The sequence below is a fragment of the Blennius ocellaris genome (assembly GCF_963422515.1).
Source record: "Blennius ocellaris genome assembly, chromosome: 7".
Classification (NCBI taxonomy): Eukaryota; Metazoa; Chordata; class Actinopteri; order Blenniiformes; family Blenniidae; genus Blennius; species Blennius ocellaris.
Window position 1 is genome coordinate 13,612,062 of NC_137656.1, and position 19,796 is coordinate 13,631,857.

The following is a 19,796-nucleotide window of genomic DNA, read 5'->3' on the forward strand; positions in this document are numbered from 1 at the left end:
ACAGCAAGTTCTATTTGCATCTCTTCCTATTATTATTCGAAATAAAATAAAATAATAATTATATGATGATGATAATTATGGTTATTATTATTATCATCAGTAATAGTAGTAGTAGTATACAACTGAGGAAGTAAGTTTTACCACGTATACCACTTTTTCCTGTTTAGGGTCACAGGTAGCCAAAACCAGTTTGTCAAATTCACAGCAGACAAAGGAGGAGACAGGTGATGTTGATAGTTTAGTGGTGAGGGGATTAGCAAAAGGGACAAATATTGATGAAGAAACACCAAGGTGTGTATATTAGACATTTTATTATATTATAATTCGGTCGAACAAATATCGAACAGTGGCAATTAAAATAACTAACAATCATTACTACAAAGTGTACACAAAGTTTTCCCTTTACTCAATGCACACAAAAAACAACCCAGACAGCTTTCATATACCAAGAATAGTTTAAAAACATGCTCTATCAAATGACTATCTTAAGTGCTCAACTTGGGTGAAAATCGGGGGAGAGATCTGTCAATGGTCTAAATAATTTTTCTATATTTCATTGTATATTTTGCTTTATAAGTGTTAATATTCAAGTTATATGAAATAAGACATTTAATAAATTATGCTTTTTTTAGGACTGGCATTACAGAATTAACACTCATAGATTATGTAGTATGACACAAAAAAAGTGAAGTGCTGTAAGAATTACATTTGAACAAAAACAAATCAAATTTAGAAGCATATGCTTGTGCTACATCAGTTGTGCACCTGGTGTGGTCATCTACACACCATTCAATATGAACCAAAATGTCTGAGGAAGTCATCCAGCAGCTTGTTGAATCAATGTTATGATGGGATGGATTGGTGGGTGTGCACTCTGATGTTAAAGGCATCTGGCGTCTGCCATTGACAATCGTCTTGCCACATGACACATGAATACTATATGAAGCAACGTCATATGTCTCTCGACACCTCTATGGAGTCCTCACTTATTGTCTTTGTACTGGAGTGCACAGAAGACTGTGGCCTCCTTGTAGCTAAACTTGTGACCTGCTGTCCAGGTGCTGAAATCTGTCTCAGCTTCCTGCGGCTCACACAAACTGGTGTCATCTGCCCACTTTCCTCTGGATGACCTGCTTTCCTCTCCTGACATCCCAATTGTATCTGGCTGCCTTCCGGCGTTTTGGTTGTTCCAAATGCTGCAGAAGCGAAAAGGGGCTGTGTGTGTTGTGCATGTTTGTTTTTATGTGTGTTATAGTCTGTTTCTTCAGCTTGTAATTCTGTGTATGTTGTTGCAATGGGTGTTTTGGGAAGCGCCTCCTCAGTGTGGGACTTTGGAACATTTACGCTTCCATGATTTGACTGCATTTGTCTGTGGTCCTGTATTTGTGCGGACTGACTGCGAGGGTCCAAAGCGTCCCCGAGGACCTCTCTGAGTTTCTTTTTGAGGTGTCGGCTGGAGCTTTTGTAGAAAAACAACTCTTTCTCCAGTTGCTGCAGCCTGTCTGGTATAGCCTGCCATGCTTCCCCTGAAACACCCTCTAAATACACACACATGCAAAAAACAAAAGAGAATCAACTTGGGGTTAAAATGATATATTTCACCTTTAAATTGTTTGTCCACTGATTCCCTCACCTTTCTGAAATTTCTGCAGCAGCAGCTGGACGGTGTTCAGATGACTTCTATGTTGCTCAGTGAGCCTGCGGTCTGTATCCAGGGTCATACGTTGCATGGTGGTCTCCATCTCTCTGACTACTTCATCTTGCTCTCTCGCTTGAAGCTCCAACTCCTCACAACGCAAATGTAAATGGCACATGGCCTCTCGAAGACAAACAACCTGAAAGGCACAGCAGCAGAAACAATCTGTGGGTCAGAGGAATGCTTTTCTTCCAGCATGGCAGAAAAAATAATGAACATGACACAAATTATGAGCAGAATGAGAGTCAGGACGCTGGAGAGAATTTAAATAGTCTTTAAATGTAGAGTTTCGAGTTCCCTCTCATCCATAGTCTGTGTCTGACCTTGTTGAAATATCTGATGAGGAGGTCACAAGCCTCAGGTTGTGAGAGCTCCCTCAGCTTCTTGTTCACACCACTGAGTTGAGCGGGTTCAACGCTTTGTGACTGATGCAACGACGACTCAGACACCGCAAGGTTCCTCTCTTTTTCCCAGATTGTGCCGTTTTTAAATTCCACCTCAGCATCGAGAGCTTCTATATCCTCCTCCAGCTGATGAAGACGGTGCTCCTCCTACATGAAGACACACACTCATTTTTCAGTAAAACAGAAGGCATAGATATAATATAGGTCAAGTAAATACAAGTCTATTTTACAGGAATTGTCCCTCTTTTTCTAACCTCTGTGGTAAGCACTCTGTTGTCCCTCAACTGATCATTCAGATTGTCTCTTTGCTTTTTCAGCGAATCTCTATTTTTCTTCAGTACCTCTATGGTAGCTCCACCATCTCTGCCTCTCTGCAGCTGCTGCTCCAGAGACTTCAACTGCATCGACATATGCAGAAAGTCCAGACTCTGAACCTGAAAAGTAGAATATTAAAAAACAATTAATCATACATTCCAGCTTAATTATGTGTTTATACAATACGGACGTTTTTTTGGATGATAAACAACTCAGCCTGACCTGACTGGATTGTAGAATCTTCATTTCCAGTTTGCTCTTTTGTTGTAGACAGGCCTCCCTGTATTGCAGCACCTCCTCTCTCTTTCTCAGCTCCTCTTCCAGCTGCTGCAGCTCCACTCTCTTTTGGAGAACCTGCTCCTCCTCCTCCTCCAGCCAACTCCCCTCGGGCAACTGCAGGGCGAACATGGAGGTCAAATGAAAGGGATGAACAGAAGGACACACACATGCACAAATAATCTTTTACCTTTTCTTTAGACTCCTCCCTTGGAGATGATTCATATGCATATTTTACACACGCCTGCCAACAGAAATGCCAATTAAGCTTAGTACAAACACAAATAATAATTTACCCACGCAGAGAGCTACTCATTGTATTTCTACAGTTCTGTATTCTCTAACAACTCTAAATCAGCTATATCCTGTGTGAGATACAAAATCCACGAAAGCCTCCACTGTGGCTAGATTTGCATTCATTTTGAATTTAATTTAGTCTTGTAGTTAGAGAAAGAGTTACATGTAATACTCAATTTAATCATTAAAAAAGAAAATCTCTGACCAAACATGGCACTGGAGTGTAGCAGTCAAACTTTTTTACTCTTACCTTCATGTTTCACTTTATTGAAATCATTTAAAAACTCAATTTAAAACAACTCACCTCATTGGAGTGGCGAGTTTTGCTGCCATCACTTGTCTGTCTTTGTTGCTGGAGGCTGGTTTGAAGTTGTGCCTTCTGTTGCATAATGTGCTGCAGGCTGTGGTACATCTCCCTCCGGACCTGCTGGCTCTGCATGGAAAGACTTGCCAACAAACTGACTTCTCTATCGTCAACAGAGTGGCTTCCTTGTCTGTCCACTGCTTGAATTTGCTTCACTGTTAGAGAAAAGCAAACATTCAGAGACAGAGATAATCTTTGCAAAATTGAGACAGCACATACATACTAAACGATGGTATTTCATTGGTTTTCAACTCCTGTTTTCTATGGAAAGCACTATTAACTGATTTAAAGTAGATGCGATTGAGCAATATAACTTTTTGTGATTGAATTTTCAACCCTTCTCTTCATCCACTGAGACTTTAAACTGTTAAATTATCCAGCTGTTACATCCTTGCGATGTGTAAACAAGAAAGGTCTGACAGTGGCTTGAAACTAAAGGCCTCCCACTTCTTCTGATACACAAACAAATCTGGTGAAGAATTATATTGTTTTGTACAAAGGGATACACGTTACATAAGCATACCAGTTTTGTCGAGTTTTTTGATGAGCTCCTCCTTCATACGCATATTGACTGACAGATCTTGAATTCGTCTTTGGATGACACCAGCTTGTACTCTCGCCTTCTTTGTTTGGCTTTGAGTGGTTTGGTTGTCTTGGGTGTCTGGGAAGAAAGCATCACAGACGATAAGAAAAGAAAGGCACCTCCATATATAAAACACATCCTCAGAGTGTCACACAAGAGATTTGAAGCAAGAAATCAGGTGAGGAGGGATGACTATTGAGAGGCACCTGTAGTTTCAGGAGCCTGTTGTATTACTGGGTGTCTCGCTTGATACTCTTCAGTGTTTTCCGCTTTCTGAGCTGATTTCCTGTCTTGGCTGGTCCATGTTCGGTTTAATGAATGCCTGCAGTAACATCACAAAATCTAATCAGACAGATCAGTATGTGCAGTTTGTGCATGCCACATGCTTTTCAATTCAGTTCAGGCGAACTCTGAGAGGAGAAACAATAATATTAGTATCACTCCGAAAAGTATATCAAACAAAACTGTCTTTATGCGACAACTGGCATTTTTCTACGAGTTCAGATGTGAATGAAAATAGCAAAGAAAATAAAATGACATTCACAGTTTGAGAGAATAGGAAGAAGCAGGAGAACATTAAGTCCACCCTAAAATAGTTCTGCTGTTGAATTTGTTTCAACACAATGTGCCACCTGTTGATACATGAAATATCACTCCTGTCTACTGTGTGTGTAGGAAGCCGGCATTGGAAAAGGGAGAACATGCAGACTCTGCAAGGAAAGGCACTGAAAGTGTACACTTATTATATAAATCATTTATATTTTTGCTTTGGCTTGAAAGTGCCCATAACTACACTCCTGTGTAGTGCCTCTTGTCCAACTCATCCTGGCATTAAATCACAATAATCATATTTGTTTGACTGCCCTCATCTGTTGCAGCAGGTTAACAAAAGTCTTGCAGGCTATCAAGAGAAACTGTACTTTTTTTTTACAGCGGGTTTACGGGCTATCCAAACTCTCACCTCAGTCCCCTATTGTTCACAAGAAAGTCGTTCTTGTCATCATTCTCCTTGATCACTGGATTCCCGTTTTTGCTCTCGGTCCACTGTTGTATGAATGGACAGAACACTTCCTCCTTTTCATCAACCTCAGCCAGCAGGAGTTGGCCACGCACCTTAAAAGCTGCCATCACTCTCTCCAGTGAATAGGCTGGTGGGCTGGAGTGGATCTACAAAGAACAAATGCATTTTGGCGAAAACATGCACAGTCAAATATAAACTAGTCAAATATAAACTAGCGTGATAGAGAAATGTATAGAGCAACGTTGCACATTGTTAAGAATTTCAGACTATTGAAATGTCACAAGAAAACTCAACAACAGAGATAAAGCATATTAGTCAGTGACAGCTGATTAATGGCTGTAGTTTCAGCCATTTTTCTGAGCATTAATTTAAATTAAGTGTGTCAGAACTACACAATATTGAGAAAAAAAAACTTGCATCGAAACTTGCAATGAAAAAATAAAAAAATAAACTAAATGTCTATAATAATAATAATAATAATAAGAAGAAGAAGAAGAAGAAGAGAAACTAGAATTGATGAATATTTGTGTTGTTTAAGAATGTCGGCTATTGAGAATATTTTTTTGTTTCTTTAAATAAACTGTGCCCCCCGTTTTTTTAAACCTAGAAAATCTCTCTGCGAGTACTGTTTACATTCTGTGAGTCGAGAAACTCCTCCTCAAATGGCAAGTTTTAATTTAGATGTTGTAAATGAAAGTGGTCAGCCTTTATTGTGCTGGGACCTGAGTGCATTTCGTTCTATCATGTTTATATGTGAAACTGTTATTAGATGATATAAGCATCTCAGCACCTTCCTTGGACTTGTGCAGCTGTCGTGTTTGATCAGAGGGACACTGTAAGGCCGCTTCTCAGAACACCCGAAAGCGTCTGCTGCCACCGTTGGGCCTGAAGATTTCCCTCCAAAGGTCATGAGGTCACTGCGGAGGCGATCAATCACAATCTGCTGGGTCACCAGTTGTTCTGTCTGAGAATGACATAAATACATTTTAACAGCTAGATAAGAAACCAACAGCAATGTTGTGGCATTCTAATACAGCGGAAAACTTAAGAAGAAAAGAAAACAAAAAAAATCTAACAACAGCTGGTAGTGTTTATTTGAAGGTTTAATCCTCACCTGTATACGAATTCGTTGCCTTCCTTCCTCCAACGCTTCAAGGTAGGTTTTTCTCTCCTGAACAAGTTTCTCAACTTGACTTATGTCTACATATTTTTTCTCCAAAAGCTGTTCTTCTCTGTGAAAAGGCTCCTGAAGATATCAGTGAAAAGATTGGTTACAGTAGTAACGATTTACAGTTGTTAACTGTATTTCCATTTTGTAAAAGGTTTGGGCCACTCAATATATTGATTCGGGGATATAGGGCTGCTGCAGCTCAGTTGGTAGAGTAGGTCGTCTTCTAATCTGAAGGCTAAAGGGTAGATGCTGTATTGTGTCCTGTCCATGTGTCATACTGTACGGGTTGTATTCTGTCTTCAAATGGTTGTATAAGACTGATCATATGGAGTTACTGAATGATGTCAATTGTGGCACGACAGTGTTGGAGGTTCAAAGTTATGTTCCTCACAAAGTGTTTGGTAATGTACAATAGATATCTATAACTGAAACACAAATGTCATCACTTGCAGATGTTCAAGAGAAAAGGAAAGATAACATTATGACACTGCAGTGAAACAAGGATTCATGTAACACTAACAGCTGATTTAAGGAGAAGAATGTATGCTTGTTGATGGAGACATTCTAAAAATCATATCTGAAAAGTGCACAGGTATAGAACAATTTTGTTCACGTGAGTTCTGGTTCGGAGCCATCAACACTGTGTTTGAGCACAGAGAGGATCTCAACCAATGTTTTGAGAACATACAAGACTCTGATTACCATCAGAGAGGCGGTAGCCATGGCCATGCTGCTGCAACATCAGGACTCCAAGTTCTGTCTGGAATTTTTTCACTTTTGGTCTTTTATACAGATGATATGTTTTGACATCATCATCTAGTATATGTCCATATATATTTGGTACAGTATCATATGACTTTGTTTCTCTTTACTATTCTCTTAATGGTAAACAAATTGAACAAGTGCATGTAAATACATTTTTAGGAATTATTTTCCTAAAAGTAATTTTAGGATTAGGTTGTGGGTGTCACTTCTGAATGCCTCTTTGTACTTTTAATCATTACCTGGAATTTGTTGAGTTCGTGGGCTCCAGACACCTCCAGACAACCTTTAACGGCCTCATGTGAACGAATGATAGCCGTCAGTCGCTCCTGCCAATTTTGCACCTGCTGTCTTATAGAAAGATCTGAAGAGGAACTAGAGATCTCTGCAAGCAAAACTGCAGCTTCCTGTGCCAAGAGGCGGTACTGTGATCGCTCCTCCTGGATCTTCACCTTGTCTGGTTCAGATACATCGAGCAGACTGGACTGTTTGACAATATTTCCCTGTTCAGTGATCTTTTCCTTCTCCAACTCCACCTCCTTCTCCTTTTCTTTCAGTAGCTCTCTCAGTGTCCGTAACTCGTACTCCAACTCTTCCAGCTGAACAACATCCCGGTGCAAGGCCATGGACTCTGATTTAATCTCTGTCTGCAGAGCTCGTGGTCCTGGGCAGATGCGAATGTGACGGGCTTTGGATGCAAACTGCAGGACACTCAGAGTCTCGGCAAAAAAACTGTTGGAAGGGCTGACACATGCCACCATCAGTGTATGAGCAGTACCACCCAAGGAATCACGAAGGAGGCGAGTGAGCTTGGAACCACGGAACGGAATGTGAAGGCCACCGCAGGCGTTGCGTCTGTTTCGACTTGGGTCAGAAAGACAGCGGATGACATTTCCCAGTGCAAGCAAGTCCGTGTTGATATGTGAAGACTCTTTGAGTCTTGTCCCAGTGTTTCCAGTCTTCGTAGCGCGTTCTGAGCCAGCGAGATCAACCAGGCAGAGTTTGGAGGAACGGACAGATGTCAACGATAAGCTCTTCTTGTTGGGATGAGAGAGAGTGACTTGCAGGGTGAGGATGGCATGAGAGCGACTGGAGTGCTCATTCATTCCTGTACCAGCTGTGTGACGCAAAGCATTTCCCATCTCGACGACACTGAACAGCTCCTCTGTTGAGGCGACAGCCACCTCCTTGGCTCCAACCACCACTGAAAACACACACAGAACAACAACAACAGAATTACTATTGCAACAACACATCATCAGTAGGGTAAAACTAACCTTTCTCACGACGGTCTAAACCCAGCTCACGTTCCCTATTAGTGGGTGAACAATCCAACGCTTGGTGAATTCTGCTTCACAATGATAGGAAGAGCAATGCAACTTTTGTTCACAGAATTTAGACCTTACTTTCCCTGATGGCAACCCAATCTAACGATATTGTGGCACCCCAGAAAGTGTCGCCACATTTATTGGTTAGGGTTTAAAATGATTATGTATTATTTCAGGTTTATTGTACGTTCTGGTTCATTAACACGATTTAAGTGTACCTATACCCGAGAGAGGAGTGAGGTTTGGGGGGAGGGACCTTTGTGTCAATGTTGTTTGACACACGTCAACTGGAGGTGTATTGAAGCACAGCAATAGTGGGAAAATGTTTTTTTTTTACAGATTGTTAATTAGGAAAAAGAACAAGAAACTTTAGAACAAACTGAAACGTGAATGATAATGGTGATTACATATGTTTTGAGTGTTAAATCAAAGGAAATCACTTGGAATGACCTCCTCATTATTCCACCTATTAGAGGGTGACATAGGGCTGGGCGATATGGACCAAAAGTCATATCCCGATATATTTAGGTTGAATATCGATATACGATATATATCCATATATTTTTTCCGCAAAATGAAATGAAATGTTAAGTCAAAGTCAAAGCCAAATACAAGTTACCAAAATACTTAGTTTTATTGAAAACTCACTATAAAATGCAAACATTAAGACTGTATAACAAAGCTCCGTAAGGTGCACTTTTAAATAATATAATATCTTAAATAAAAATAGCTTATCAAATAAAATAGGTCAATCTTTTTCTGAGGGCAGCATTTATATATAAAGAGAAAACAAAATAAAGTGCTCAGTTTAAGATGAACTTTTTTTTAAACATCAGCTTGTTTCTTTTTGTTAACTTAATAGCTTATCTGAACCGTTGCACAAGAAAAAGACTATTTAAACGTGCAGTTTGTGCCACGTTTTTAAGTGGTGAAAAAGATTCGTAGTGCTTCCACCACTGGCTGCAATGTGCTTATGGCACTCCCTACATATAGCGTAGTTTTGTTGTTCATCTGACAATTTATATCCGAACCACCTCCAAATGATTGAGCCATTGTTTTTCCTTTTACTAACCAAGGGGCTCTCCTCCGCACGCTCCGCAGATGTTGTTGCTTGCGCCATGTTTGTTTGTGCCGGAGTGTCTGTTTCTGCCCCTCCTCCCTGCATGAAAGAGGAGGGGCGGGGCTGGGGCGCTGGGAGCAGTGCAGAGAGCTCCGATCAGCGGCTTGCCTGAAGCAAGTTTTACAGCGCAAATGTGAACTATGTCGATATATACGATATGGTCTAATTCCATATCTCGTAAAAAAATATATCGATATATCCTAAATATCGATATATCGCCCAGCCCTAGGGTGACAATATATTTGTCACAGTCTCTCACCCTGGGACCCATAACAAACATCAATTATAAATAACAGCTTACATTTGTAGAGAGGCATTGCGGGAGAGAGATGAAGGCAGCACATCTGACTCAAGTTAAAGGTATAGTAGAGGATTTTCTTCTTCCTGGTGGATCATCAAAATAACTGGTCCTCCCAATTGTCAATCATTCTGGTGATATATGACGTAAGCCCGTCGTACGTGCTCGTCCCTGCGCGCAGCTCACTCCACACGGTTCTCATCATGCCGGTGGCCGACCCGACGCATTATTCTCGGACATTTTTACACAGTTTCACCCCCTCTGGTGCAAATCTTCTTGTAAAGTGAGCTTATGTGAGCGATGCCGACTTGTGACTTGTAAACAGTGCGTGCACGAGGAGAACTGGGCTCGTGCATGTCTCTCGCACGCGTTTTAGTAGGCGTTCCGTCTCGGGAGCAGGTACAGCGTTGCGCATGCGCATTTTTTTCAAACGGTGGAGAGGGCGGTTCTTTCCTAAAATTCCTGAAAATCCTCCTGTATACCTTTAAGGGCTGACCACCTCTCTCCCCATAAAGGGAGGAGCCGCATGGACACACACGGCAGTGACAGGCGCAGTGGGTTGAGTATGGTGATTGATGTAAATGGTGATCAAGAAATCCTTCTTTGTGCCCAGACCTGCGTGTAATAGGGCCACCTGCTTCAGGCATTTTGCATACAAATAATTAAAAAAAAAAAACAACCTGCAAAATCTCAAGTGACATCTCCAGCCTTACCTTGTGAGCTGAAAAGTGAAAAAATCAAGAGGAACAAACTTGTGCTACAAAGTGAATCTTGAAGTTTTATATGCTGTGTCGGTATATTTGACAGCGAGAATCTAAACAAAAGTATTTATTTCTAGTATGGGAAGTACAAATCTGGTGTGCTTGGAACCTATATAAGTCTTAAGTCACAATACTCTGCTTGACTAGTTCACTCGCTTTTAATGAAATGCCCATTCACTAGGACACACTGCGTTATTTAATAGTTGTATGACTGAGAGACTACGTCGTGGTTGCCATCCAGTAAAATAACAGATTGAATTTAGATCTGCAACATTAATGCAAGTATCATGATTCTTTGACAAGTGAAGGCCTTTTGTTTTTTTTTGTTTTTTTTTATCTTAACCACTGTAAAATGTAAAAAAAAAATAATTTAGCCAGAGACTTTCATCACCTGTGTTTCCCCTCTCATCATCTCTGAGGTGGAGCTCTTTGTGAATGGTGGGCAGCTCCAGCAAGTCTCGTAGTTCATCCTTGTACAGCTCCAGGTATGAGGCGCATACCCTGACCTTCGTGGCATTATCACTCTTTCTCTTATCCTCCACCAACAGAAACAGATCTCTGGCGACTCGATCAATAATTCCTTGCTCTTCGTCTGTCAGAAGTTCTAGAAGAAAAATAAATACAATTACACAAACGTCGCAACGATCAGAGATGAAACATTACATGTAACTTTTAAGTTAGATTTTTAGAACATCTGTGATGCATCACAACAACGCTAAAGCAAAATATAGTACAATTCACTAAATTATACTGAAGTGCCAAAGGTAAAATTGACAGCCGATAGTGGTTGCAGGTTGGTTTTACAAGTGTTTCTCCAAACCTCTAAACAATAATTTAATTGTGGTCAAATTAGACAACAGTAGAGAGTGTACACCGTCTTGCAGATTTTATGATTTAAAGCTTCTTTGAGTGTTTTTATAAGTGCTATACAAAACAAAATAAATTATTTACATAGTCTTTTGATAAAGTATGTGCAGAGCTTTGCTCTGAACTGTTTTTTTTTTTTTTGCGTACCAATTTCTGTTGTTACAAACTTCCTGCAGCCTTTATTGAGCCTGAAAAAGACTTTACAGGACGTTGATGTCAGTCCAGCCGCCCTGAACACCACCACATGTCACTCTGTTCTCATCAAGTTCTTATTTCTCAGGATTTGACTCCTCATTGAGCTGAACATAAAGACCTCGGGTGGCCTCATTTGGCCACCTGTTACCTGGATTCCTCCCTCCCAGTGTGTACGTCTTGCCGGAGCCGGTCTGCCCGTAACAGAATACGGTGGCGTTGTATCCATCCACCACCGACTCCACCAGCTGCTGGACACAGGACAAGTACACTTCGTCTTGGCTGGCCGCCGGCCCAAACACGTGGTCGAAGGAGAAGAGCCGGCCAGAGCCGAGCTGGAGCTGCGCGGAGCCCGGCACCACTCGGACGCACACCTGGTGGCGGTGCAGCAGCTCTCTGGGCAGGAGCGGACGGATCCGGACCGCCACCCGGACACACGCCTCGCTCATGGCTCTCCGCTCCCGGCACGTCACTCGTTAACTTTTCAAATATTTCAGCGCAAAATATAAACACATCAATTTCACAAACTGAACGAAAGAAGACTGTCCATTGTTGGTTGGGTTTGTCTATTATATTTACCTCCTACTTTTTTGTTTACTGTTGTCCTCGTTCATCTGTTTTGTTGTTTCGTTACTTCGCTTGTTATGGCTTCTCGGTTGCCCTGGAAACCGCGGAAGTCAAGGAAACAGGGATGAGGCGTTCAAGAGCGGATATGAAGGTCGGACAAAGCAGAACAATGAAAGCAACAGTGCCACCATCCGAGTTTTAGACGAGACTGATGGTCAAACACTTTATTCTCTCCTCTTTCTCTTCCATGACCGACTTAAGAGTTTAACAGAAAGTACATAAACACAACACAGTTATCCATCCCGGCACGTGCATCACTAAAATGACCCCACATCAGTCTTAAATGGACAAATACAATAATCAAAGTTCTACCTTGCTGCCCTCTCGAGTTCGCCAATTTCTCTCGATAAATTTGCCGTCTTCGGGTTTTTTCCCTCCTCTAAAATGGATGGGGAAAAGTGGAAATGTCAGGGAAACTACTGTTCTTATCACTTTTAGAGATGAACAACCACCTTAAAAAAGTTATGTTTGGGTATTTGTACTATTCAGTGAGGCAATATGAGAAATCCCCTCTGTTTCAGATGTTTCAGTTTTCAAAAGTATGGATATGTGATTGATGTAGGCAGGGAAAAACGAAGGTGTGGATGGTGTGGCAAAGATCATGACGGCATAGAGTGTTATAATAAATTGAAATGTTGGCACTGTGGAAGTAACCATCCAGCTTCTTTCAGGGGGTGTCCATTTATTGTCAAAGCTGAAGAGATGAGTGAAAGCAGTTGAATCGAAGAGGTGACTTCTGAAAGGTGAAATCTTTCAATTTCATCCATATTTCCGTCCTTTAGATTCAAAGTTCCAGTCCTGTTGGCTGGAGTCAAGAGGTAACAAGAGCAAAGGGTATGGTACAATTCAGGCAGGGAGCAAGTTGATCACAAGTCGATTTCAACATACACTAAAAAATGAAAATCCACCTATCTGATTTGAGCATTTTCATTTCTTTTATTGTAGTATGAACAGATGGTAAAACACAAACATGCTCTGTATTACAGCATGAGATCCATCTAAAAATGTCCCACCTCATCATCAGTAAATACTCAGTTTGACCACAAATGACAGGGCGGCGCTACTTTCACTGACAAACAAGCTGCATTGCTGCTTCACACCTGGTTCATTTACAGATAGAGAGAAGCCCATTTGTACACATATCTGGCACCAAGACATGCTTGGCTTTGCCCCAGGGAAAGGCACCTGTGCCAAGGCTTCACAAGGAGAAGTGCTGCCTACTGTATGTACGGCTGCCAGGCAGCACATCAATAGTAAACACAGCGTGTGTGGTGTATGGGAATGTGGGCCATCTCTTTGTGGTGCAGCTTGGCATAAGGCCACAGGTAGAAGTCGATGACAGCGGAGGTGACACTGCAAGTCTCCCCGTCTCTCTCCTGCACCAGCTTGTAGAGACGTAGTTTGATCAGCTCCACGGACCAAACTGAGCAACCCCGGATCTCGACCTCCCTCCTGTCGCCTGAACACAGCAACTCTCCTGAGAGGAACACGAGACAAATGGTTCACATACACATGCACCCACCCACACACACACATGCACACACACACACTCCAGATCTTTTAAAGGATCTATTTGAAACGCAAGGACACATCTCTCTCACACCTTTCGTCAATGCCTCCATTAGTGTTTCAGAGTATCGCAGCGCTCCTAAGTAGACGAGCGCCTGAGGGACCCTGTAGTCAGCAAACATGGTGAGCCAGTCCATGTTGACGATGTTGCCCTGTCCTCTGGCTTCCATGATGCCCCAGAAATCTGCAACGAGGATCTGAGCCCGCTTGTAAAAAGAGATCCTTTTACCCTGAAACCAAAGAGGGCCACACAGTATTATTCTTGTTGTTGTTCCATTACCATTCATTACATGACAAATTTACATCAAGGTAACATCACAGAAACAATGGGTTGACAAGACAATTCACTTCTCCACTGAGTGTGGAGGAAATCCGCACTTGCAGGAACTTGCCACACTGTCTTTGACCAGGAGGTGGAACCCTAACATCACAATGGAGAAACTGTTTTTCCAAATACATACATTTGTATTAGATACACACTGCCTTTAGAAGTATGTGCAGTCGGCATGTTTAATACTATTTGTGTGTGTGTGTGTGTGTGTGTGTGTGTATATATATATATATAAGCTGTCATTAAACATGTTTTCATAATCACTTTTAATTCAGCATTCTTAATTACAGTTCATCAATTTTAGCTATTTTGTAGTACTTAAGATATATCACTATTACTTGGCATGCTTGGAAGAATTATTTTTCACACTTCCAAACAAAATGCGTAACAATTTAACAACGGGCATGCTGAACTCTGACCTCATACGTGGCTTCATCCCTGTAGGACGGGATCTTCTCCACAATGAGCTCCACCATCTTCCGAGCATCGTTTCCGGCTTGGCTGATGAAACTCCAGAAGCTTCCACCGTGCTCGAGCAACACGTGGCCGCCTTCAGTCAGCACCTTGTTAGAAAGATTCAGTATGCGATGTGTTCAAATTTAACCACAGGAGTGAGTAGGAGGGAAAGAAACGGCATACTTTCAATTTCCACTCATCAAGAAAAAGCAGTGAATGTTGATGAATGTTGAACATGATAAACAAAATAATTATTTGAGGTACCATATGTGTTTTCTTTTTATAGAAATATGTGATAACAAATGAGTGGTTGTAATGTGAAAAAAAAAAAAGAAGCTGTGTGTGCCTAATGGGTGAAGCTTCGCACAGTGGAGAACACAGACACACAACTCCCACATATGAAGACACGGAAATGGAATGTACATGACGTGAGGTAACAATGTGTTTAATTTCAGTTCGGTGCAACTTCTGTGTCCAGAGTGCGTCGACTGAAGAGATGACAGGATGCCTGCCGTCTACTCGCAAAACATCTGCTTTTTGTTACACCGAAAAGCGCTGCTTTGAATTTGCTCAACGTAACTGCTGAAAAAACTGGAGTCAGGACTCCCGACAGACCCAGAGCGCCGGGAAAACCAGCAAAAAGTGGACACATCCTTTTGAGCTGGACACGACAAACTGTGACATGAAGGCTGAAATGGCGCTGGAGATTGAGTGAATCATTGCTCACTTCCCTAATATCTACTCCTTTGTATGTTATCATGATAATGTCAGAACCTGATGTCGTTCCTGAAGCATTGGCATGGGTGTTTCATTGTCTGATCGAAGGACGTGTCCTAACTCCTCCACACTCATCTGTGAGAAGTACTTTGGATCAGTAATGGGTATACCTGTGGAGAAACAAGAAGAGAAGCAGCTTGAAGGTTACACCTTTCGAGAAAGGAAGTGCCAGAAAGACAGAGGACTCTCAAGGATACTAAGTTATAAAGTTATAATTTGCTGTAATAACAAGAATATAACTCCACACGAGCCATTTCCAGCAAGAGGCTAAAAAAGACATAATTTGTTCTGATCTCACACTATCAACCCTTGAGATTCACTCTCTGGAGCAAAGCTACCTGTGCTTTTTTCTGAAAGAATCTCTTGTAATTATAAAGGCCACAGCGACCACATATTGAGAGCACTATTCCATACGAGACATAATTGATTCATATCCGGAGTCATTCATGCTAATTATAAATGATGCACAGACACATGCAGAGCAACAAGCAACTTCCCAGCAGTCCAAGTTCAAGAAAAGGGCACACATACAATAAGCTGCAGTGGCTAAACTACAAAGAAATGAGGGGGGGGGGGAAAGAAAAAGAATGACATACAATTCTTCCCCTTCATCAACATCAAATTTAAATCAGTTAGGTACACACGAAAAAAATATGTCGTCGTCTTCCGACACGACTGGAAGACCTCCATGGAAAAGGAACAACCAAGTAGACTATCATCACCGGAATTAAGTTCATTTCTAAACTGAGCTTGATGAATAGTAATAAAAATGATTTCAACTATAACAGCAGCAGCGTTTAACACGTCAGACAAATTTACATCTGAGAAGGAGGACGGATGACAGCAATGAGCACGACAATACATGGTATTTCGACCCCAACTGGGATTTGCCCCGTCGAATGCACTGAATTCATGCTTCCCTCACCTTCGTCCATGGCTCTGGTGACGGCGGCACACAGGGTCATGTAGCCGGTGTAGGTAGTGCCTTTATAGGTCACTTCACACTGCTGCGTTTCTTTCTCTGGCCAAAAGGAGAAGTTCATGGTGTCGACCACAAAGACCCAGTTTAATGCCTGTAGAGGTAAAACGCACAGATCAATGAGAGAGTGAGATTAGAAAAAGGCTGGGGTCCTAAACTTTCCAGTATGACAGTTAATGTGTTACTCCAGAATGTTTTATGTGATCAAACGTACGACAACTGATGAAGTAGCTGTTTTCATGCCCCACAATATGAATATTCCACAACATATGTTAATAGTAGCAATGACAAGTTTTAAAATCGTGATTGGGATTGTCTTATGTATTGTCTATTTTTGTCCTTTTACCATTTTATTTCTTCATCATCATGGGATTGATTATATTTATATCTTTTCCAGGTTCAGGGGCTGCATTTTATGAATGAAATGTGCGATATATGAATTCTGTTGTTATAAATGGCAGTTGTATGACTAATATCATTATTTAGGTTTGTACAAATCTGCCATTTGTTTTTTTTATGTATTAGCAAAAGATACATGTTTCTAATTATAATTTTCCTGAAATCATTTTACACACACTAATTATATTGACTATTAAATTGTGATTTGTAGTTGTGTTTTAAAATAACTCATAATTCTCATGGAAGGACGTAGGATTCACTGATGTACTTTGTGTCGTTTTAGTTACAGTTTGGACTTTCAGATTTATGCAAAACCAGGTTTGCAATTTGACTCATTATGTCACTGAGGTTTTTATTTTAAATTAGATATTTGAGATGTTATTTTAATTAATTGTTCATGTGCCCTGGTCACGTTGAATCTGAAACAAGGGGAAATTGTTTGAATCTCAGTGTGACTGGAAGAGCAAAAATGAGCCAAGTCGCCAACGCAAGTTGGAATGACTTGCTGTGGCAACATGTACAAAAAAAAAAACCCAAAAGGAGCTCATTAATATTTTAATGGTTCTAATTGGTAGAAACGTGTACGAAAGGTGTATATTTTTAAAATGTATTACATCATAATCCTAAAACATTTCAGAAAAATCTCTTTTTTTTTTCCAAATCTGATGAGATGCAACCATCAAGTCAGTCCAGGTTCATTAACTGTAATCATCTTGGGTTTTGAATGCCACCAACTTAAATCAATCGTCTCTGGAAAATGCCAGATTCCAAGCCATTAAGAAATCCCATATTTTACGTGGTCCATATCATCACCAGTGGTGGTGAGAAGTGTATCCTATTCGTGTATCCTTCTGGGGTTTGTGTGGTCCCACTCCATGAGTGACTCATACGGATTATCACTCATCACCCTGCTCCTGATTATTACTGCTGTACCACTTATGCTTTCTCTCTCTCTCTCTCTCTTTCTCTCTCTCTCCATAAAATAGGAACAAGCAGCACATGGTTATTAGCTGAAAAATAATTTTGCTTTCTGGGTGGCCTTGAGTGCTGACAAACTCCCCTGGTCTGAAGTGGCTGCCGGAGCCAGTGGGTTTGCTTTCTTCCAGCTGCTGGCGGTCAGATCGTCGCTGTGTCGCAGAGAGTAAAGCATCTCTGCCACCTTCTGCACTCCCCCGTCCTCCACAAACACATCGCGGCTCCGCTCTGCTATGAACTGTCCAGACTCGCGAGGAAACAGAGATGTTTCCATGATGGATGCTGTGACAGGTAGAGGTGGGAAATGAACAAACACAAGTGGGAAAACATGCAAATCTCCAGACAAAATGGCTGAAAGTATTTACTGAACCAACTATAAGAAATACATTCAGGAACATAGCAATTTTTGCTGTTGATGCCAAGAGGAGGGCTATTCTTGCCAAACACATTGACTCCAGGAGCATTTTGTGTGATCATACAAAGGCGGGTGCAGGGTGGTATGTATGCCCGTGCCCTTTTCATACTGAAGCTCCAATATCCTAAACGTATCTCTGGGGAGGTGCCATTTTAAAGACTATCTCCCTGTTCTATTATACAATTCACAATAGACAGACATAACCAAGGTTGGTAAGATGTAACAAGGCGAGGATATATTCCGCATAAAAAAAGAAAATCTTGGGTAAAGCCAATGAGTAAATTAACATACATTTACACTGATGTTTGAGAGAACCCGCAATCAAATGTGATGCTCCGTTGTGGATATGAACGGTCTCGTCTTGTGTAAGCATTTCATAATTAAAAACAAAAGCACACACAGATGCATACAAATGCATCACAAAAAGCTAAATATTGAGAAGTTGAACGTTTTGTCAGTGACTCGAACAATCCCAACATAAAAACTAGAAAGGTTTATGAAAAAAGGAATGCGCTGAAATAGTAAGGGAAAGTCTTTAATTTATTGTGCAATGAATTAAAAAAAATTATGGAATTTTCAGATGAATAAAATTGAGAAAAAAATTTTTCCCACAGTATTTTTTTTTTAGATGCATCTGCAGCTAACATAAATATGTACTGTCAAGGCAATGCCCTGTTATTACTTCCATGGAAAATAGATACTTCCATTAAAAAAACCTAATAATTTCTTGGGTGATTTGCTTTGGTGGTTCTTGACCTTTCCAGACATGCAATATATTATTTCTTGCTTACAAACATTTCTCAATGCATTTCATTTTAAATACAAAATTGCAAAAACACGTATTTGTTTTTTGTTTTTTTACTTGTGTATGACTGGTAATCATCGGTTTGATCACTAAATTGATTGAAACAATTCTGCACATTAGGATACGCACAAGTGTACTTTGCATATTTCTGTCCATGTGTCTGCTAATATTTTTTCCTTTCCTCGTGAAGCCCTTTAAAGTTTAAAAGTGGAAATATAAAGATAGATGGGTGGACAGACTGTTTTGTTTGTTGTGTATAAGAAGACTCATATTAGACGTGAAAATAACCTAGATGCAGTAAATGTGAGTATTAGATCGAGAAATACTCGTGGACAATACTTTTACAAGAAGGGAGGACAACAGTAAGGTTACAAAATACATTGATTGAAGTTAAATTGTGTTCGTATGCTGTCGGTCTTTCCTTCTGATATACTTGAGCTTCTCGGTCTTAACTGCAATGAATTTTCAGAAACGCTTTTACTACCATTTGTACTTACTGTGTGGCGCTGCTGCCAGGGACAAGCAACTTGCTAGTGTCAGAAATGCATTTGTTTTCACTGCTCTCTTTGCTGAGTGACATGATTTACAGTGATCTGCTCTGGTCGGCGCGTCCCAGATACACCACCTGATACACCTTACTGACAAACTGGAGGAGCAAAGTGCACGGAGGAGCTGTTGATATGCTTTGGTTGCAGTACAGAGAAATTAAAGTTTCAATATTACCCAAATTAAAAAAAATAATAATAAAGCATTCTCTCCCGAGCTTATGGTACTGCATCGCGACAAAGAAAGGAATCGCTCAACTTTACCTAGAGATTTGTGCCGCACAACAAGCTCCACACGCCGAGTCTCCACTACCTGGTTTTTGGCTCGTAACCAATCAGAGCACCGCTTGTTTCCACGTCAATGGCGGGTGGAACCAATCAGAAGGATCCAGGGAGGAAACGGAAAACGCTCGCTCAGTTGTTACGTAAATAAAATTACGATTTACATTGCAGCGCATGGAAA

At 40.9% G+C, this 19,796-nt stretch overlaps 2 protein-coding genes across 2 annotated transcripts; both read right to left on the minus strand.

Moving 5' to 3' along the window:
* Positions 1–331: 331 nt before the first annotated feature.
* LOC308132811 (kinesin-like protein KIF27) lies at positions 332–11,904 on the minus strand (the record flags this gene model as incomplete). Its single annotated transcript, XM_080499994.1, has 15 exons — positions 332–1,538; positions 1,634–1,835; positions 2,020–2,247; positions 2,355–2,534; positions 2,638–2,808; positions 2,882–2,935; positions 3,293–3,507; positions 3,876–4,013; positions 4,142–4,257; positions 4,897–5,102; positions 5,747–5,920; positions 6,071–6,202; positions 7,132–8,093; positions 10,788–10,988; positions 11,607–11,904. 15 exons carry the CDS (start codon positions 11,902–11,904, stop codon positions 952–954), a joined length of 3,864 nt encoding a protein of 1,287 aa, XP_080356120.1. The 3' UTR covers positions 332–951.
* Positions 11,905–13,091: 1,187 nt separating this feature from the next.
* Positions 13,092–19,628, minus strand: qng1 (Q-nucleotide N-glycosylase 1). The gene is made up of 7 exons (XM_080499818.1): positions 19,598–19,628; positions 17,654–17,850; positions 16,141–16,288; positions 15,213–15,325; positions 14,402–14,545; positions 13,686–13,881; positions 13,092–13,559 (listed from the first exon to the last, which is right to left on the minus strand). Exons 2-7 carry the CDS (start codon positions 17,840–17,842, stop codon positions 13,330–13,332), a joined length of 1,020 nt encoding a protein of 339 aa, XP_080355944.1. The 5' UTR covers positions 17,843–17,850; positions 19,598–19,628; the 3' UTR covers positions 13,092–13,329.
* Between the last annotated feature and the right edge of the window lie 168 nt (positions 19,629–19,796).